The sequence below is a fragment of the Girardinichthys multiradiatus genome, chromosome 6, assembly GCF_021462225.1.
Source record: "Girardinichthys multiradiatus isolate DD_20200921_A chromosome 6, DD_fGirMul_XY1, whole genome shotgun sequence".
Lineage (NCBI taxonomy): Eukaryota > Metazoa > Chordata > Actinopteri > Cyprinodontiformes > Goodeidae > Girardinichthys > Girardinichthys multiradiatus.
The window spans coordinates 38,212,815-38,235,633 of record NC_061799.1 but is presented as its reverse complement, the minus strand read 5'-3'; the positions used below and the strand labels follow the sequence as shown (position 1 = coordinate 38,235,633).

General features: G+C 41.7%; 1 protein-coding gene across 3 annotated transcripts in view; it reads left to right on the top strand.

The window, feature by feature from the left end:
- Positions 1–1,380: 1,380 nt before the first annotated feature.
- Positions 1,381–22,819, top strand: part of cadm3 (cell adhesion molecule 3) — a 188,078-nt gene continuing 166,639 nt past the window's right edge. For all 3 annotated transcript variants that reach the window (XM_047368010.1, XM_047368008.1, XM_047368007.1), the window contains exons 1-2: positions 1,381–1,623; positions 3,146–3,303. In XM_047368010.1, coding sequence (XP_047223966.1) covers positions 3,213–3,303 — 91 coding nt within the window. In that variant the 5' untranslated portion in view covers positions 1,381–1,623; positions 3,146–3,212. The remainder of the gene's footprint in view (positions 1,624–3,145; positions 3,304–22,819) is intronic.

The window sequence follows — 22,819 nt, the reverse complement described above, 5'->3', positions numbered from 1 at the left end:
ATCTAACCATTACTAAACACTTATTTACCTAGATTGGTATATTGTCATTTGTAGTAATTTGAACTGTTATGTGAGACAAGATGAGCGTTTTGTAGGTGTTTGACAAAGAAATACCATTTCTTATTTTGTTTAAGGGCTGCATTATAATTTTATTTGACTATTATTTACAGATGTATGTAAACAAACAGCATGGGGTCTCGCAAGCAGAAGTGATCCTAAACTGTAATTTCAGACTACATATCTAACAAGAACGGACAGAGAATGATTATTGTCTTTCGTTGTTTATTATAATGACACTGGATAGATATAGCATTTAGTCAGGGCAGTTAAGAGCATGAACATCAGTTGCTTTTCTTAGTAGTGCTGCTGCGTGTCAACTTTCCCTTTTATCACTTCCTGCTTGGTGGTTGTCTCGAGGAAAACAGGATGGATTGTTTATTCCTCCCAATATGCCCAACAAACGCTGGTCTGAATAACATGGATTGGTGGCAGAACTCGCAGCTAAAAGTGGGGTCGACACTGGAAGCAGAGGGGTGAGCGTTGGCAATCAGGAGATGTTAGAGATACTGATCAGTTCATGTACATTCATACTATTGTTGAATGTTACCACAAAACTTGCAGGGCACAATGTTCTGGCCTATTTTCAACAAAACAAAAAAGCATTTTTACACCTGATCGTTTTCCATATAAAGTAGGATGAGTGTTTCATACTAATCTTTGACCAAAGTCATAAAAATAATAGATATTGGTTCATTTTATTTTTTTCTGTTTATTTATATTTTTTGTTGTGGTAAAAAAAAATATATAGCTGGGAGACCTTTTACCTAGAGGTAAAACTATGACATCATCGTTTTTTAAATGGTTGCAAATTGGTTTTCTCCACAAAAATCCAACAAATTAAACTGACTTGCATCATCATTTTTAGTTTTGAAACATAAAGTGTTTGCAAAACATCAATTTTTCACCCCTGAGCTACTGCCCCTTGTCTAAAGCCCCTGACTCAAACTACAACATCAACTTTATTAGTTAAAATCTAACATTTAGTTTTTGTTTTTTTTTGTGTACTCTGTATCCAAACTGTCACAGTGTTGTTCTACAGTGGTGATAAAATTCCTGAAACCCTGATAAGGTCAGTGTAAAGTCGCTGTGGAGTGTTACAGGGACATTATGGTGATATTTCAGTACGGTGAGATCAGGCTTACCATATCTGTACCATCTCCTTCATCTCGCTCTCAGCCAGTAGGTTCCCTGCTCTGGCCCTGTTATCCCGGCGGTGTGGGCCAAATCGTATTATAATCCCCTCCCTCCCTCCTCCATCTCTACCCTCCCTCGCTTCCTTGTCCCCTCCCCTCCCGCTCCGTCTTTCAGACAGTCTGTTTTTGCTGCAGTGAACGGTAACCGTGGAGAGGCAGAGATAGCCTACAAACAGTGGGGAAAGAGCCGAGGAACAAAGCAGGAAAAACAAGGGGAATAAGAAGCGGGGAAATTATTCAAAGAAATAAAAAGAGAGAAGGCACTGCGGTTAAAAAAAAAAAAAGCTGCGCATCAAAAGGAGAATCATTACTGGAGGGAATCTTACTGGAAACCAGCAGCAGAACCCGACCCCAGAGGATAATTATAAAGGTCTGTTCTTCTGAACCGTGCGGTGCTTCACAGTTTGTGTTGTGATTCAGGGTTTGACTGTTGTGTGTTGGGCGGACAGGAGACACCTGTCAGTGCTGACGCTTTTCCGTCTCCAGGAATGTCTCTCTTTGTGTGTGTGTGTGTGTGTGTGTGTGTGTGTGTGCGCGCGTTTCGCAGAGCAACATCCGAAGAATCTGCGTGTTTTGTAATTTACTCCAAAATGTGCGTTTTCCTGCGCGCTCCTCGGCTCTTGTGGCTCCGATGATCTGCAGGGAAAAAAAAAGGCATCGCAACTCGCTGTGAGTGAAGCTCATCTCAGCAGCAGCAGAGTGGAAGGTTTATTTCTGTTTCTAAGTGTGGTAGAAGATGTTAGAAACATTTCTGTTCGTCGCAACGATGCAGGTAGACGCCAACATGAACTGTTATGATTATTATCACCTCTGTTTTTACTTTCAACATAAGTGCACAGCGAAAACTTGTGTTCAACACGCCCATACGTACACACACACACACAGAGAGAGAGAGAGCGAGCATGTGGGTTATTTCCAGTGGATTCAATGGCTTGAGTTTTGTTTTATTTTCTCTCCATCACTCAACAAGAATGGCTGGAGTAACAATAAACAAAACCCACAAGCCCCCCTTCTTTCATTCCCACACATCCCATCCCATCCAAGGGGCTGGGCGCCCCCCAACACACAGAGTGACGAATACACACACGCATGCATGCATCCACCACCCGGCACCCCACCCTCTCTCCGCGCCCGTCCCGCTGGCACTAACTACAGCCGCGGTTCGCTCTCAGCGGTGAGCGCGTCGCAGATGGACAGAGAGCTCACCTCCGCGCAGGGCTGCAGCTATTTTTGAAAAACGTGAGGAAGGGAAGCTGAAGGTGTGTGTGTGTGTGTGTGTGTGTGTGTGTGTGTGTGTGTGCGTAAGAGAGAGAGGGAAAGGAGCAGTGCCAGAGCTGATTTTATGTCCGATATTTGTGTCCAACGCTGTTCAGGGCGCACTGTGCACACAGCTAATTCTCAGCGGGCAGGAGGTGCATCTTTGGTCTCGTTTCCCCTTTCTTCTTCCCTGTTTGTTGTCCAGGGGCGGCAGCGCTCCTTTGCGTTATATTTAATTAGTCGGGGTTCGGCCATGAGCTGTCCAAAACACACGTCTCTCTCCATTCCACTTGGGCGCATGAGCTTGTTCAAGTACAATGAATTCCCAGTAAAAGGGGATGAAATATATCTCTCCTCCTTCTCTCCTTACACCATGCACTCCATTACCATCTCAATCTCCATCCTTTCTTGCAGCTTGGCTTCATCACACCCCCCACCACTCCCCCACCCCCTTCTCGCCACCCTCCTTTCAGTTTGTTATGACAAAAGCAGATCAATGATTACCTGGAGCGACGCGTGAGTAACGGGTGGGCCAGGCGTTTATTCAGCCAGTGGCTGGGGACACAATTAGTGGTCAGTTGGCCTGGCCCTGCTTGTTGTTTTTAGCTTCTCCGTTGTGTTTCCCCCCCCTGCAGGTGACCCTCCAGAGCGTCTCTGCCCTCCTGAGCTTTCAGTGAGACAGGCGGATCTGTGTGCCCGACCATGGCCGTCCCATCAGCCCCCTCTGCTCTATGGATTGTCAGCTTATTGACTGCACTATTCTCAGCTGCTGTTCACAGCAACATTGTCAGTGGTAAGCACATCTCTCTCTCCCTCTTCATCTATCTTTCTTCAATTTCCCCCCTGTCTCTCCTGGGGTCTCTGACCTTCTGGCCATCTCTTTCTGCCTCTGGTGGAGGTGCCCTAACTCTCCACTTGTTTCCTGTATTATGAAAAGGGAAGCAGAGAACCGTTATTAAGCACATGGAACACTCCCACCTCCCCTGACCCTGAGTGGAATTTTTGCACTTGTTTTTTTGTGGAATGTGTGTATGACTTGCACGTGGAGCTGGAGCTCAGCGTGCATGCAAGCTCATAGGTCAGTGCAGAAGTGATACAGTTCCCTGAAGCGTCTTATTCACAAATACAATGCACCACTTCAAAAGTGTAGTGTGCATTTGTATTTACCGCCCCAAATATGTTATTGCAATTTGTTGCAATTGCAGCAACAAATCCTATGGGGGTATGTTTCTACCAGCTTTGCAAATGTTGAGACAGTACTTTTGTCTTCGTTGCAAAAACGCTCAAGCTTAATATACATATTTTTTGTCTTGCCAAAGAATATCATTTGGATTTAAGTCTGGAATACTTCCTTGTCAGTGTTGAAGGAAAGCACACCCAGAACATGATTCTGCCACTACCACGTTTTTCCATTGGGATGCTCTGTGAAAGGTGATGTGCATTGTTAGTTTTCTACCACACTTCATGTTTTGCTTGTATGCCAAAAAGTTATTTTTTGACCTCATCTCATGTCTAATCTAGAAAGTGATGGTTTTGCAGATTTTAATTGACAATATGTAGCACAACTTTAGGTTTAGGTCTGGGCTTTGATTGAGCCATTCTAACACATGAATATGCTTGATCTAAACAATTTAATTACAAGTCTCTGGCTGTATGTCTATAGTCTTATAGTCTATAAGCTTCCCATAGCATGATGCTGCCATGGGGATGGTGTGTGCTGAGTTAGTTTTCTGGCACTTGTAGCATTTTTCATGTAGATTAAAAAGTCAAATTTTGATCTAATCTGATCAGAAGTTCTTATTTTACATGTTTGCTGTTTCACTTACATCAGTCCTTCACAACTCTTGTCCTTAGGGGCCCACTGTACTGCATGAATGGATGTATTCTTCTTAACACACCGGATTCAAATGATTGTATTCTTTAAATGTTGCTGCAGGAGTTGCATAATTTCTTATTTATATTATTAGCAAAACATTTTGAAAACCATTTTCCATTTTACTTCAATTCCACAACTATGCACTACTTTGTGTTGGTCAGTCTCAATTGTTGTTGTAATGTGTGAAAATGTGGAAAAAAATAAATGGCAATGAATTTTCTAAAGTGCTGTACAGTCCAGAGAAAGCGAGCAATAAGTTTCTGCCCTTAGTTCTCTGCATCTTGCTATATTTTTCATATGCACTATAAACAGTCTGTCTGTTTTGAAGTTTTATGCAACCTGGAAAGACAAGGTGATCATCTTGTGCTTCCTCAAATTGCAGCCAAACACACTTCCACACACAAACAGCCCAGATACAGAACACTCATGGCTAAAACTGTAACTGCGGCTGAGGCGGATGGTAAGAGAGGATTTGATGAGAGAAGCACTTTGTAATGATATCATCCCCGCTGCGAGTACCAAGTGAGCAGGAATTCACTGTTCAATGTGCTTCCCAATTACATAACTCTCAAGTGACTGCCTGCCGGTAATACAACCTTCAGAGGGCAACTTCTACTCGACACAAAATGGCGTATCATGATTGGCCCTCAAGCCATTCAAAATTGATTGACATAGGTAGAATGTTGTTGCCATTTGCTCATTACAGCTGGGATTTAATTGTACTGAGTGTTTGGCACAGAACTGAGAGAGAATTCAGCAGGCAAGGAGCCTTCTAAGAGACATTCCCTTATTTGCATTTGGAATATATGCTGTCAAGGGCCCTCTGCATTCAGTTGATCTCACCCACACTTTTTGTGCAATCACGCCATAAATGTGTATGTACGATATGCACAGTCGCACATCTTTGACATAATTTAACCATATGAGCAATATTTTATTTTATTTTGAGTTAGGTATGGTTTAGTTTCTGTGCAAAGATTTTTAATGTGTTGCTCCTGTAGTCAGGGAACGCACTAAGGACTGAGAAACAATCCGGCCGTGCTAAGATGAGAAAGAAATTCTAAGCGCGATGAGCTGCTTAAACAGAAGAAAATGACAAATGGCCAGCCCAGACAGAGCCTCTGAAGATGAAATATCAAAGTCTTGTCAGCATGCTGACCCAGACACATGTAGCTCGTCATTGAAACCCAGGTAGAGGTTCATTATTTGAGCCCCAAAATCATTTTGGCTCCCGTTCAGAAGCGTGTCACATTTGATTAAGGTGTGCCCATGGGGAGGCCTGACCATGCATGACCAATTCTTGCTTTAGTTTCACCTGAGCACTGTTTTACATTATCATGTCAGTCAACGAGAGTAATTAAGCCTGAGACGTCTGACAGCATTTAGGAGATGAGAAAACATGTCAAAAAGTGAAAGTGAAACAATGGATGAGGGATAGAGTACTGACCTGTACAACTTCTTTAATTTTGATTAAATTGATTTCTTTAACTTATAAAACTTAAATTAAAATGGCCCTATCAAATTCACTTAATACTTCTTTGAAATGGGTCAGAATCACTTAGAAATACTTTTTAAATAATGGAATCATAGCATTTCACAAAGTGAGCATTGTCTCAGTGTCCTGAATACAAATTTAAATGACAAACTATATTAGACAAAAGATTCACGTACTTACAGTGTGTTGCAAAAGTATTCCAACCGCCTGAACCTTTAACAGGGTTTTTTCCGGGATTGCTCTGTTTTTGGCTCCATCCACCTTCGCGTGCGTCCATGCTTAAGAAAAGCATCCCCCCAGCATGATGCTGCCACCACAGTGTGTTGCAATAGGTTCAGGAACCTTCTACATGTTTGCTGTGTCCCCTATATCCCCATATGGCTTGAGTGACTTACGAATGGAACATATTATTGCTTTATTTCAAATTTGGCCAAAAAATAACATTGGCTGTACTTATACATACATGTACATACTGTTGCTTTTATCCATTATTTAATTTAATCTAAAGTCTATATATTTCCACTTATTGTCTGTATGCTGTGAGCAAAGCCAAAGTAAAATTCCCTGTATGTCCAAACATTCGTGGGCCAATAAAGCTGATTTTAAGTTTTCTTGCCACTCTTGCATAAATTGCAATGTTTGAGCAGTACAAGACTAATAGTTGTCCCGTTAACACATTACCATTCTAAAAGGTACCTTCCCCAGAGTTACATGGGCCTCCTGGATGATTCTCTGGTTCTCTCAGTCATATCCCACACGGGGACTTAAGATGGAAGGCTATGTTTCTATAGGTTTACAGCTGTGGTGCCTAAAGCTTGGGATATTGTTTTAAAACATTATTGTCTTTATGTCTTTAACTCTTTCCACAATTGTATCCCTGACCTGTCTGGTAGGTTTCTTGGTCTTCATACTACAGTTTGTTCCCTAATGTTCTCAACAAACCTCTGAGGCCTTCACAGAACAGCTGGATGTTTACAGACATTTAATGATTATTAACTATTTGGTGACTTCTGAATTAAATTGTTTGTAATGTTTATTTAGGGGAATCAGATTGCAATTCTGGAAATTGGTTTGCCCTAAGAGAGATGCAGAGTTCTGGAAACCATGGCTTCTTGGTGGTGTTCATTGAGCTTTTGCTAGTCCTTGAAAAATCTGTAGAATAGGGTGTTATTCTCATGCTAAGCCATACCTATATCTAAAGCAGGTCTTCAAAGTAGATGTGAATGTTATCTCCTATGATGCAGATGTGTGCTTGTATCGTTTTTTTTGTCTTGTATGTCTTGGTGTTGCCCTGTAATGAACTGGTGACCTGTCCAGGTTGTACCCAGCCTTTGGACATAGGCACTGACTCCCCTGTATGTTTTAGACGATGGATGGATGTATTTAGGGGCATCAGAATTCAAAAATTGCCAACATTTTTATTGGTAAGAATACTTGAAAACCATTTGTCTATTTTCTTCCATTTCACATTTGCTTGAGTTTGTGAATCTTTCTCATAAGACGGCATTAAAATACAGTGAGGTTTGTGGTTGCAGCATAAAAAAATGTGACAAAGTTAAAGATGGATGAATACTTTTCAAAGGCACTGTATGTTAATCTTGTATTTGCAGTTTCGCGATTGACATGTGAGTAATGCCCAAACAGCCGTGTTAAACTTTAAGCAGGAAATGTAAGCCTCAATCACGTGTCCATCGCTCACATCTGCTCCGATCAGTCTGATTGGTGTTGTTGTGACACTGCTGCAGAGCTGTTAAGTAGAAGATGGATTAGAGCGGTTGAGTAGTCAGATAATGGGTCATCATAATGGAAAAGTACATGCAAGGAGGAGCTGGAACAGAATGGTCTACTTAGCATAAATAATTCAGCCTTATGTATCAGAGAGGGAAAATGATTAGCTCAGCAAATCAATGTTAGAGTAGATAAACCATCTGAAAGCAGGAGAGCCCATTACTGCTGGGCTGCTTGAATCTTCAGTACATTAAAACTAGGTGGACTCTTCTGTCTTTTTGGACCAAACAAAGATGGAGAAATCAGAATGAGGCTTCCCTTGTGGATTAAAGTTATATTTTAAGCATTCAACAGGCCATGTGTGTCATGACTGCTTTAAACACCTGACCAACCACTGACTCCAAAGTTTCCCATCTCTATTCCGTATATCGGTCAATTCATGAAAAGGACAGCTCCGTTTTTTCTAGAGCGATCTGCGAGCAGGCTTCCTTAGAGCAACCGAAGGAATCGGGGAGACACTAATTGCATGCCTTTTGACATATCCATTTCCACAGCTGGATGTGCAGCTATGCGATATGGTTGGAAAGTACCTCTTAGAAGGGCACAGATTAGACATGCAATTGGCCGGCTGTGCCCTGGTTCTGTAATGTTGACCCAATTACCCGGGGGCTGTGGTGGAGTGCAGAGGGTTGGTCTGTCGGAGCACTCAGTCGACAACAAGCATAGCAGCGTGCCACGACCTCTCATCAGCCACCTGGCCCTCAGAATCCATGGCATACCCCAGCAGGAAGTTTGTTTTTGTGACCAAAAACATGCCTAATTGTTTATTTACTCTACGAGTTCTGCTGGTCGGAGACATTGAATGACTCCCGACGCCTCCAGCTGAGGCCGGTGATGAATAAAGATTAAAGGATGGGAGCAGTGTGGACTTGTTAGTGTGCTAAGATTTACAGGCAGGAGGCCTCTGCATGTTTGCCAGTGGTTCTGGCAAACATGCAGTTATCCTCCGACAAAATGGGTTCCTTCCCCATTGGGCCAGCCCTTTCTCATTGGCTCAAAGCCCACTTCCTGTGTGCACTGCTGTTGCTGGCTGTTGACTTCCTGTGTGCCAAGATAGGGGAATATTTGGCTAATATGCTTTACAGCTAGCACACAATAGCGGCGGGCGGTTTGGATGAGAGGCCTCTGCCTGTTAACAAGGCTGACTGATAAGCAGTGACTCATTAACAAGCTGAGGTACACAGAGCCTGGGGGAATTACCACCAAGCCACTGTGACATTAATAAGAGGCCTAAGCTATTTTTCCATTTGGCTCTGGTAGTATAGGACTAAACTATTGGGGTTTCTTCTTAGTGCGGGCTATTTAGAGGCTCTAGTGCTTGTCCATTTGTTTCAGATGCTGCTTACCTGGTCTGAACTGAGTCTGGACTGATCTGTATTGTCAGAGTGGGCTACAGTTAATGGCATCTGCTGCGTTATTGGAAAACCAGACACCCCTCATTAGCTTTCTCCTGATTCAGAAACATCTAGGGAGGAGCTGATTTAATTCTTCTTTCACTTCTATGCTTCAGTAGCATATTCTAACCTATATCCTGGATTTCAGTAAGACTGATGATTATTCTGACACTGTTTAGATCCAATTAAGCTCTGAAAAACATTGAGTACATTTCTGGAGAGGTTTAAACCATGTGTTTACTGTCAGACGTTTACCTCCAAAGGTACATTACGTCCATTTTCTTGTGCTTTTATTCTGCTTTGATCCTGCAAGTGTTTTGTCGTCCAGATCAGCTTTGTGATTACAAATTGGCTCCCGATTGGTTGACATTAGGTTGCAACAGATTCCCGTCTGGCAGAAACCCAATTATTTCTCCTGTTCATCATGCCGATTAATTAAGGCTCTGTGGCTGATTGATTAAACTTCTAAGAAAGCTCCAGCCATGGGCGCCAGGGCCCTTGAGAGGATTTTCATCTCTCTTTACACCCACTGGTGTGTCTCCACGCCATCGTCATAGATTTACACACATGCCCGTAGGCATAAAAACTGAAAGCTCAAGTAGAAAAACTGCATTTTCTGCAGAAATGCATTGTGAATGTTGTAAGCTAAAGTAATGAGCCTACAGTAGCTAAAAAAAAAAATGAAATGACATGGTTAAAAATTAGCAGTAGATGTAAAGTCCAAAGAAAAATATAATGGTTCAGCTTGAAAACTTGAGGTAAGAATTTATATGGACTTTTTTTAGGCAGTTCCAACTTTACAGGCATTCAGTTAATGTTTTGTTTATGTTTAAATAAATATGATTAGATAATAGGACTGCAAACTTAATTACATTGATTCAGCTTAGATTCTTAAGTAAAGTTTTGTTGATATTAAACTGTCATCTTATTTTATCTATGCTGTTGTAAATTTTGCTTAAGTTCTTGTCCATGCAAATTGTTACCTTGATTAAAAAAATTACATTACTTTAGTTAGAATAAATAAAACCAATCTGAACTTTGTTTTTAGACATTATTTACAATCTGCATATAAGAAGTCTTAATTTTCCTAATGCCTTCTGCCAAGATTTGGCAGGTTTTTTTTATATTAGTTGTAGTTAAATTATATAACCATTTTCCTTTTTAAAAGACCAGTATTTTGCACTCTTAAAGGATTTTTGTTCTCTCAATCAGGATTGTCACTCTAGCTGATTCAGATGTTAAGGTTTATCTATAGGTAAACATGTATTACTTCATTGGTAATACATGCCCCTCCAGCGTGTCCAGGGCCGTGTCCCATGGGCCTTCTCCCGGTCGTAAGTGCCTGGAACACCTCTCGTGGAATTCGTCCAGGAGGCATCCGATATAGATGCCCGAGCCACCTCAACTGGCTCCTCTCGATGTGGAGGAGCAGCGGCTCTACTCCGAGCTCCTCCCGGATGCCCGAGCTCCTCAACCTATCTCTAAGGGACTGCCTGGCCACCGTACGGAGGAAGCTCATTTCAGCTGCCTGTATCCGGGATCTCGTTCTTTCGGTCATGACTGCCAGGCAATGTTGAAGAGGCGTGTCAACCATGACAGCCGTACAACATCCAGAGACTTGAGGTACGCAGGGCAGATCTCATCCACCCCCGAAGCCCTGGCACCGCAGAGCTTTTTGACCACCTCGGTGACTTCAGCCTGGGTGATGAAAGAGTCTAACCCCGAGTCCCCAGCCTCTGTTTCCACCAGGGAATGCGTGATGGCAGGGTTGAAGAGGTCCTCAAAGTACCCCTTCCACAGCCCGATAATTTTAAATTCAATTCAGTTTATTTATATAGCGCCAATTCACAACACATAATGTCCCCAGTCGAGGTCAGCAGCCTCCTACCACCCCAACAGTGTTGGTGAAGCACTGCTTCCCCTCCTGAGGTGCCGGACGGTTCGCCAGAATCACTTCGAGGCACACCGGTAGTCCTTCTCCATGGCCTCACCGAACTCCTCCCAGGCCCGGGTTTTTGCCTCTGCCTCTGTCACAGCCCTGGCCACGGCACGCTTGGCCTCATGGTACCCGTCAGTCGACTCAGGAGTCCCACAATCCAAGCTTGAAAGCGTCCCTTACTGCTGGTGTCCAGCAGATTTCCACCGCGACAGGCACCACGGACCTTATGACCGCAGCTACGGGCAGCAGCATCGACAATAGATGCAGAGAACACGGTCCACTCGGACTCTATGTCTCCAACATCCCCTGGAATCTGGTCAAAGGTCTCCCGGAAGTGGTAATTGAATGCATCCCTGGCGGAGGGCTCTGCCAGACGTTCCCAGCAGACCCTCACTATGCACTTGGGCCTGCCAAGTCTGTCTGGCTTTGTCCTCTTCCAGCGGATCCAACTCACCACCAGGTGGTGATCACTGGACAGCTCAGCCCCTCTCTTCACCCGAGTGTCCAAAACATGCGGCCGAAGGTCTGACGATACGACAACAAAATTGATCATCGACCTCCTGCCTAGGGTGTCCTGGTGCCAAGTGCACTGATGGACACCCTTATGCTTGAACATGGTGTTCATTATGGACAAAACCTGACTAGCACAGAAGTCCAGATTCAGATCGGGGAGGCCATTTCTCCCGATCACGCTTCTCCAGGTGTCACTGTCATTTCCCACGTGGACGTTGAAGTCCCCCAGCAAAATAATGGAGTCCCCGGGAGGGGCACTATCCAGCACCTCCGACAGGGACGCCCAGAAGGCCGGGTACTCCGCACTACCGCCCGGCTCGTAGGCCGAAACCACAGTCAGAGACCTGTCCCCAACCTGAAGGCGCAGGGATGCGACCCTCTCATCCACTGGGGTAAACCCCAAAACCAGACGGCTGAGCTGGGGGGCAACAAGCAAACCCACCCCAGCACGCCGCCTCTCCCCCGTGGGCCACTCCAGAGTAGAAGAGAGTCCAGCTCCTCTCGAGGAGATAGGTTTCAGAGCCCACGCTGTGCGTGGAGGTAAGCCCAACTATTTCTAGTCGATATCTCTCGACCTCCCGCACAAGCTCAGGGTCCTTCCCCCCCAGTGAGGTGACATTTCACGTCCCTAGAGCCGGCCTAAGCATCTGGGGATTGGGCCGCCGAGGTCTCCACCTTCGTCCGCCGCCCAATCCTCTTTGCACCTCTTGTGGGTAAGAAAAGTATGATATCAAAGTTTTATTTGCTAGTGATCCTTGTAATGGCGCCTATTTATTTCACTGCACTTGTTATTATTCATAGCTTAGCATGTAGCATAGCATGTATATTTAGTTTAGTTGAGTTTTAGTTTAGTTTTGTAAATGTACAGCTCTGAATTCATAGCTTTGCAAGTAGCTTAGCATGTATATTTATTTAGTTGAGAGTTATTCTCATGTAGTAATGACCAATACAGCTGATTTCAAACGAAACATTGAATAAAGACCACTCACTCAGCAAGTAAAGCCTAAAACAAAGTTTAGCAGGCAGCATCCGGTCCCATTCCTCCATCATGTTAGGTGCACACATTAGAACAAGTCAAAAAAAATCGTTTACCATTCCAAAATTTTTCCGTGGAGAAAAAAAATTATGTACTCTGATTTTTCTTTTATGGTCTATGGAGAGAAGGATAGGATTTTCTTTCTTCTCAGTTATTTATTTTCTGATTTCAAAAGACATTTTTTACAAGTCACCTTATTTGATAGAATTTTTCATACATTTGATTTATAAATCAATAATTTATTGCTAAAAATTTGTTATCAGGATTAGTTTGAAAAATTGTTACAAAAACTGGACCCTTTAATAATAGCCTCAAGTTGTCTTACCTGTTTAAAGGTAGAACATTTCTTCTAGCTGAAATGAGAGGGAAGTGTTGCACTCCTATCACACTACTGTGCATCTGACTTACGTTTCAACGTCGAACCAACAGACCCTGTTTTCGGAAAATTACGCACCAGCATCATCCTTCTACACCTTTTATACTTTTTATACATTCATAATTTGATCACCAGATAAGCCAGGCTGCCTCAGACTACGTTTGACATGGTGAAGAATTCAGCAACATGTATCTCTCGTATAATGCACGTTCCCCACTGCTGCAGCATTTACATAACATCTGCTCAACTGTTGCAGAAGGGACACAATGAAACGTTGCTTAATCTATTGCAAGCCTATGCAAATGCTCTGTCTGCGCTCAGGAAAAGGTACTCAGCTTGGGATGCTGGATGCATGAAAATGAAAGTAAAATTGATAGCATTACCTACTTTGTGATTCAGCTAATAATTATCTGATCAATTGGGACACTTATAGAGCATAAAAACGTTTTTTCAAGTTGATCAGTTGAACCTAAACATGGAAAAAAAGGTGATGACATCATAGCGAAATTGAAAATGTTGCCCAGTTAAAAGGGCAGTCAGATTGTAGAGGTATCAAAAGCGCCCAGAAAAGTCTCCATTAGACCTCATCAATTTGAGGAAGGTTGCACCCACCTAGACCCAGATTATATCAGAACAGATGAATCTTGCCTGTTACCGTCATAATAATAGCAAATGCCATTTAGAGACTGTAAGAGAGAAGGACTCTTGAGATTTTGCAAACTGTTAACAGACTCTGCTTCTTCTCAGGTTCTATTAGGAGACAAATCATGCTGCAGCAGCTCAGGGTCGGGAAAATTAGGGGTCCTGCATTTAGCAAAGTGTCAGCTTTAAATCATTGCTTCAGAAGGATGCAGTGGATTAAACAAAGTCAAACAATAACACCAGCTTTGAAATATATTAAATCGCTTCATTTTAAACTAGAATCCTTGTTATTGCACTCAGTTGGCTTCTCTCTTTGATAAGGTTACTCCCTGCTGAGATTAAAATCACCCTTTCTGTTGCTAATGCAGAGCTGGTCAGATCAAGGCTTTCCTAAAAAGGTATGTAGTCACAGTTAAAAGAAAGTTCACCCTCTTTTAATTTTGGATTGTTTTATAAAGACATAATAAAGAAGATCTGATGGAGTTTCTAGGTTCTGCAATTATTCAAAGCAAAGCTCAAGTGTACTAAACAATAAGCAGATTCTCCACTGCCATCATTTGCTGAAGAAAAACAAACGAACATTGAGTTGTGTAAAAAAATAAGTTCCCTCTCTTCTTCCACAAGATTTAACATGCCAAGTTTTATCACCTCTATGAAATATGTTTTGGCACTCAGGTCTTTTTTAGCACAATGCCAGGATGAAAAGACAATGGCAATGACCTTAGAGAAGCACCTTTTACTGTCAAGGCCATTTCCAAACAATTAAAAGTCCATCATTCTCCAGTGACAATTATTATTAAGATTATTCCTAAGTCTAAAACATTTCATACTGTGAACATCACAGCACATTCAGTACAATGATAGACAGTGCAAACCACAAACAAACTACAAAAACATCTAAGGGCTCAATTTTACCCCGGATGCCTCAATTTGCATGTTAAACATTTAAGTAACACAGACTGAACAAGTACGGCTTTGTTTAAAAGAGTGGCCAGGAGAAATTCCCTTCCTTCTAAATAGTGTATGGCAGCACGGTGTGCAAAGTGGCATGTGAATGAACCACCGACCTCTAAAACAAAATCCATTGGTGAAATACAACCAAAATAGAGATGCACAATATCATGTTTGGAGAAGACCAAACACAGCACAGTAGCACCACATTCACCAAACATCTCATTCAATAGTCAGACACAATGTGAATGGATGATGATGTGGGCTTGTTTTTTTAGCAACAGGACTTGGACACCTTGGAGTCCAACTCCTCTGAATACCAAAATATTTTAAGGTCAAATATGAGGCCATCTGTCTGGCAGTTTAAGCTTAGCGTAAACTGGGTCATGAAAAGCAATGAAACAATGTTGAATAATAAGTGATTTAAAATGCCTTCACAGCAGTGTAAATAAGGTCTTCTAATGCTAATACAGCTAAAGGTTATTGTAAACCCTAAACTAATCACTTAGTTTTTCACACATGGCTTCTAAATTTAGGCTTTTTTGTCCAACATTTAATGACAGTATTGAATTCGGTCAGTGCTTTTAGACACTTAAAGCTAGATTTTAAAAGAACCAGATCTTTTATCTCCTGATATGTAAAACCCTTGAAATAAAATAATTTTTTTTACCATGACTGAATGTGTTTGCTGTAGTCATTGTGTTTCTGTGTTAAACTCTGACCATGATGGCGGGCTAGAGGACGTAAGTGGATGGTTGTGCAGCATTTTGTATTGATTGAGTCTGAATGCTGAGGGTTCCACCCCCCAACCCCCCCTGAGTGCTGGAGCTCCATCCCCAATGAAACAGCAGAGGCTGCTCTTGTTTATTGCCTCCTTTTGATGATGCCATCACTTCAGCTCATAGAAAGCCAGTGTGTCTGTGGGGACATCTTATCACCGATACCACAGTTATAAAGCCCTTTTGGACTCACCTGTGTGCTGTTGAGGGGAGCATTCTCCAGTCCAGTTTGTGTCGAGGATATTACTGTCTGTACGTCGGATGGTGAGTTATTGAGCCACTAATAGAGCGGTCATGTATGGAACCGGAAAAAGTGCATTAAAGCAGGTCTCTAGATACATAAACCCTTATGGGTGTTGTATCGATGAAATATATATCCTTGGAAATCATATGTTTACATTATATTGTCACATATTTGTGTATAAACATCCCCTCCCCCACTGCAACTATAGGATCACCATCAATAACATTAGTTTGAATGGCTGTGGGGTGTTTGTAATTGCCTGCTTTATGATGTAAGGAGCAACAAAATGGAGTGCTAGCTTCGGCTTTAAATCTGAGAGAAATCCATTCTTTGTGTGCAATATTGTACTGAAGCAGGGCCAAATATTGTCTGCTATATGAAGAATGTTTTTATTGTTTTAGTTGCAAGTTTTATTGTGAGGCTGTTGCATCATTATTAAAGTTTTCCCATTGCAGAACGGTAACTCGGAGGTATTCATTTATGCTCTCTGCTGCACTGCTGTGCTCTTCATGCGTGACGAAGACATCATCCCGCTCTGCTAAAAGTCTCATACTTCCAATATGGGTCTACTATTAAAATGCAGTCTGTATCATTTAAATAAATGCCTCTTACAGTGGCAGGCAGTTTGAGTATGGGTTTTCATCATCATTTGAGGTGGCATTGTAATTGGGTAAAAAGTTTTTCATTCAGCCAGTTCAAGAGCAGGTAGTTTACGTGTTTGCATTGTCTGAAAGTGTGGTAGGCCAAGGATTATTAGATCTCACTCTATAGAGTCTGCGTTTGCTTTTCACTGAAGTGGAAAAGGTCGTCTTTTACTTTGCTTTCCAAGAAGGCTACAAAAATGATGACAATGGAGTTTTTTTTCCAGCAGTTTGAAGCTGAATGTTATACAGAAGAGGCAGAAGTGAGCAAATGTTGACAGCAGAGTTTGAACCCTACCTCAAGTGTAAATTTGGAGTTAAATAAAACTTTCTGCACTGAATGCACCCTTATGGACAAAACTCAGGAGGTTAATATGTTTACGTCTCAAGATTTTATGGGAAAACAAATATGTGACCACATGTTTCACATGTGATTACACCAAGAAAGCATGTCTTTGCACATGTAAAACATGTTTTTTTTCTTTTTACTTGACAATGAAAAATCCACATGTGAAACGCGTATTTTCCATTTTACCAGATGATATAATTTCCACATATGAATCATGTCAGAAAATGTTTTGCATGCGGGATGGTTTCCATGTGTTCCATATGTTACTATGCAGCTCTGCCATGTGTGAAACACATGTTTACATATTACTTCACATGTGAAAAATGTAAGAAAAATGTAGGAAAAGGCTTCACATGTTTCAAACATGTTTCCACATGTGAAACACGTGTAAAACATTTTACATAGGAACTGTCCTCTTACAAGTGTTTCATTATGTTATATGCTGTATTAATCACATGTGAAGCACGTGTTTACATATTACTACACCATTTAAGTCCCACATTTTATAAAACATTTTATATGTGGGACGTTTTCCACATGTGTTTTAAATATTACTACAACTTTGGATATTACTTTCAAAAGTGAAATTGTTTACATGTTAATTTGCACATGTGAAATGTGCGAGAACATATCTTGCATGTAGAATGTTTTACAAATTGATTTCACGTGTTACATGATACAACTGCCACACATGATGCATACTGCACAGCACAATTTCACACATGTAAGGCAGAGGTTTATTCAAAGTTGCTAAACAATAAAATTGCCACATATAAAGAAACGTGAAAATTTTTTTTCTTGTGTTTAAATGTTTTCCATGTGTTTTACGTGTTATTACATACATGTACATTATGTTTAACACGTGGGAAAACTTTTCACATATGGAATTTATTTTTACCATTTCTTGGGCAGTTTTGGCAATATTCAGATAAAAATCTATTTTTCTGTTTAGAAAAATGTTTTTGAAGAAATACTTGTTGGCTAACAAACTTTAATAACCTAAGGGCAGAGTGAGAATCTAAATGTGAAGAAAGGTCACTGAAGGAGGAAGCTGAGCTCAGGATTCAGAGACGCTCTAATGTACAGTGGGGACTCCCTCAGGTCTTCATTAGCCAGGGCCATCATGTGGGACGGCTGTGGCTCAGTGGGATAAGTAATCAGCAGGTTGTGAGTTTGATTTCAGTTTCTCCCACCACATGTTGAAGTGCGCTGGTGCAAGGCACTAAATTGCTTCTCAGTCTATGTATAAAAAAAATTTAGTACACAGTGTAGTGTATGTGTGAGCGTTTTTGACAGCAGCTGAGTGATTGAGACTTGTATAGTTAAAGCTTTTTGCATGGTTGTTGTGACAAGACAACTACCATTTTCCTTGTAAATCCAATAGTTTCATATGGGAATTTACATGAGATTGAGGCATTGTTCTGTGCTCCCAAACCACGTTTGCTGTGGGCAAAATAATGCTTTATATATCTCACATGTAAACCTTAGCATGCCTAATACCTCTGACATGTCTTCACTTGTTCTGAGATTTTGCAAGGGCAAGATGTGAACACATTTTATGGACTTTGGATACTCCTGGAATGTGCTTACTCATGTTTGGCATTAGCACTATTCACTATTAAGGTATAAACTCATAGATTATATTTAAAGAAGAGCGCAAATGTTGTTAAACCCTACTAATGTCAGAACTATTATCTATTTTGCTTATTTTGAGCACAGTGCATGCCCCCACCCAGACAGATTCTAACTTCATTTAATACCAGTGTTCCTTGTTGGAATGCTTTTATATTACAAAGTGCTAGCAGTGGTTGTGACTCACAGAATGTATAATATCCGTCTCAGGAGATCTGCTGCTTCCATCTCTTCTTGCCTTAAGTGGAAGTCTATTGATGAACAAAAACATATTCTTGTTCTTATCCTTGAGTTTCGAGAGGACCAGACAGGTTTTTTTTCTATTTACAGCTCTTTTTTTTCAAGAAGATGTTTTTAATTGATGCTGAAATTCATTCAGTAGCAGGTTCTGAAGCAAAGTGAACAACTATAAGGTTCTCTGTTTATCGGTGTTTAAAATACTGTAAGTAAATAATACGAGTAAATACCAAAAGAAAAAAATGGTTACTCTGAGGTAATTATGGCTTCCCCAAAAAAATTCATGCCTGTCTGCATACCTAATTTGTTGCGACAAAAGTGAAGCTCAACAAATGCTACAGTTGGTGTAAAACTCAGTTAATGTTTTATGCTTGAAACCCTTTAAGAAGACTACACTGATTGTATTTTAATGAGAAATACAGCCAGACCCAGAGTAGGAAAAGGTTAAGCATTATTTAAGGTCACCCCATCAATTAGGCAGGAAGTATTCTACACATGGAGGCTTTAAACTCACACACAGCTCACTGTATCGTCAGGGTTAACATTGCCTTGCAAAACCTTTCATAACTCCTGAAAGTTTTCACATTTTATCAATTTTCAACTGCGAACCATAATGTAATTTAGTGGAAGTGTATGTGATAGAACAACAAACACTAGTGCATAACTGTGAAGGGAAATTTCATAGTTATTGTTTTCAAAATCTTTTACAGAATACAAATCTGAAAAGTGTGGCATGCATTTGTATTCAACCTTTCATTGCAACTCTTTTGGGTATGTCTCTGCACTTCTAGATTGATTTTTTTGCTTATCTCTGCTATGTAAAATACAGACAAATACACTCACCGGCCACTTTATTAGGTACACCTTGCTAGTACCGGGTTGGACCCCCTTTTCAAATCAATTCAAAGATACTTTATTGATCCCCGAGGGGAAATTAGAATTCCAGTACAACCCATCCAAACATACATCATGACACAAGACAAGGGGGGGACGGGTCACCGAGGCTTTGCTGCCCACTCACAGGCGCTGCCCTTAAAGAACTGCCTTAATCCTTCGTGGCATAGATTCAACAAGGTACTGGAAACATTCCTCAGAGAGTTTGGTCCATATTGACATGATCGCACCACACAGATGCTGCAGATTTGTTGGCGGCACATCCATGATGCGAATCTCCCGTTCCACCACATCCCAAAGGTGCTCTATTGGATTGAGATCTGGTGACTGTGGAGGCCATTTGAGTCCAGTGAACTCATTGTCATGTTCAAGAAACCAGTCTGAGATGATTCATGCTTTATGACATCCTTTATGTTATCCTGCTGGAAGTAACCATCAGAAAATGGGTACACTGTGGTCATAAAGGGATGGACATGGTCAGCAACAATATTCAGGTAGGCTGTGGCGTTGACACGATGCTCAATTGGTACTAAGGGGCCCAAAGTGTGCTGAGAAAATATCCCCCACACCATTACACCACCACTACCAGCCTGAACCGTTGATACAAGGCAGGATGGATCCATGCATTCATGTTGTTGACACCAAATTCTGACCCTACCATCTGAATGTCGCAGCAGAAATCGAGACTCATCAGACCAGGCAACGTTTTTCCAATCTTCTATTGTCCATTTTTGGTGAGCCTGTGTGAATTGTAGCCTCAGTTTCCTGTTCTTAGCTGATAGGAGTGACACCTGGTGTGGTCTTCTGCTGCTGTAGCCCATCCACCTCAAGGTTCGACGTGTTGTGTGTTCAGAGATGGTCTTCTGCATGCCTTGGTTGTAACGAGTGGTTATTTGAGTTACTGTTGCCTTTCTATCAGCTCGAACCAGTCTGGCCATTCTCCTCTGACCTCTGGCATCAACAAGGCATTTGCGCCCACAGAACTGCCGCTCACTGGATATTTTCTCTTTTTCGGACCATTCTCTGTAAACCCTAGAGATGGTAGTCTGTGAAAATCCCAGTAGATCAGCAGTTTCTGAAATACTCAGACCAGCCTGTCTGGCACCAACAACCATGCCACGTTCAATGTCACTTAAATCACCTTTCTTCCCCATTCTGATGCTCGGTTTGAACTGCAGCAGATCGTCTTGACCATGTCTACATGCCTAAATGGATTGGGTTGCTGCCGAGTGTAGATTGTTGTTGGGTTGTATTGCTATTTAGTAGTTAGCTTGGTCATTGAGCACAACAATAAACAATTCTCACCTGTTTTCAAACTTTAAACTGGAGCTTGGAAAAGCTGGGTTTGATGTCATTCCAAGATCCAAGTTTAAGCTTTAGAGGTAAATGGAACACATCATATAGCTAGCCATGTGTTCCTGGTTTAGTGCATCACATAACTACATAACAATTAGGTTATATTTTTGCCTTTAAAATGGTATTATCAAAGTTTGTTCTGAGTAATACCACAAGCGGTCCAAGTACCAAAGCTTGAGAACTATGGGTCTAAGCAATCCAACTGTAGCTCTTGATGTGTCTTTAGAGTCGTGCTTGAAGGTGAACCTCCACCCCAGTCTCAAGTCTTTTGCAGCCACTAACAGGTTTCCTTTCAGGGTTTTCCTGTGTTTAGCTTCATCAATTTCCCTTTTAATTATGTCCAGCTTTCCTGTCCATACTGATGAAAAGCATTCCCACAGCATGATACTGCCACCATCATGTTTCACTGTTGGGATGGTACATTCTAGCTGATATACAGTGAAAGTTCGATTTTGGTCTCATAATAACCAGAGCACCTTCTCCCACATGTTTGCTGACCCCTAACTCAATTCTCATGATTTCCTTTTAACACTTTCCTTTTGCTGCTCTTCCATAAAGGCCACATTCCTGTAGTGTTTGAATTATAGTTGTCCTGTCAACAGATTATCTCACTTGAGCTGTTGATCTTCGATTCAGCCAGAGCTACTACGGGCCTCCTGCTTGATTTATTAATTAATTGTTGGAAACAATTGGTTGTGCTGGATTTTATGAAATGCTTTCAGAATAAAAGGAGCTATATACAGAAACAAAAACTTTTCAGTTGTTTTTTGTAAAAACTGAAGACAATGCATCATTTTCCTTTCAGTTCACAATTGTGAACTACTTTGTGCTGATCTATCACATGAATTCACAATAAAATACATTGAAGTTTGAGGTTGTGAAGGGACAAAAAATGTTTTTTTGCAGGGCACTTGTATATCTTGGATCAGGTCACTGACAACTATGAAGGTATGTTGAACACATGACGAGTGAATGTGCGTTTTGACGACGGGGCCGTCGCCTCACGGTGTAACTCGGGCGCTGCTGCGCCGGCTGAAGACAAAGGCACCAAACAGGCATCTCTAATCTCCCTGCTGAATAAATTGGAAACAAAGAGAGGAGGAACGCAGACACAGAGGCTTGGACACACATAGGATAAGCTGATTACCAAGGAAAAGAGGGAAGGCGGGAAAGAAAGAGAGGGAGGGAGAGAGAAAAAATGAGGGATGCACGTGAACCCAAAAAAAAGCTACTGTAAGGGGGCAGGAGGGCATGGAGATAGAGGCGGAGAAGGTTGGAAGAAAAAAAAAAAAAGTAAAACTCTCTCTAATGATGGGGTGCAGAGACCAGAGAGAAAATGAAAAGAACCAGCAGTGAGGGAGTGAGGGAGGAATAAAGGTGAATGTTGAAAAGGATGAGGCATGGCGTGCTACACAGAGCATGCGATAGGAAAATGAAGGTTATGCATATTTGCCTCTGATATCCTTCTTAGGCACGCGACACAATCAAAAACAAGACATTATGGAAATGTGAGGCAGCCATGGCAATCTAGCTGCTACCTGAGACATCTCATCTCCTCTGCTCAGCAGTCGTTATATTTACAAATGGAATTACACTCAATCCAGGTGTTGGGGCTAAATATACAGCTAATTAAAATTAATGAGATTTACTTAAAAAAAAGATATGCTCCTTTTATAAGCTCCTTATTCCTTCATGAGAATACACTGCACGCACTGACACATACAGCTTTTTTTTGAGCAGTGCATTTAGAGATACACACTAACACACACTTACAGCTCGATTTGATTCACTCTCCTTCACTTCGTTTTCTCACACCCTGCTAGGCAGAGTATTAAGAATGCCCGTGCACTCGTACACACGCACACCAACACTCTGCCTGTCTGTCTTTCGCCTCGACTTTAACATGCTCCTTGTTCAGTGAACATGCAGGTTCCCAACTGTACGTCAACGCACACACACATCCATACAGGTGCAATCACAGGGAGCCTTGGAAGAATGTGTAAACAAATGCTAACACACTCAGAAACACACGTACAGGTGTTTGTATTCATGTATGAAGACACGAACAAGATTACGCATGCGGCTTCGCACATTTTCAAGGCCCCCTGCTTTTTACTTAAACAAAAATACTTCTCGGGGCCAAGCTGTTGACTGCCAAGAAAAAAAA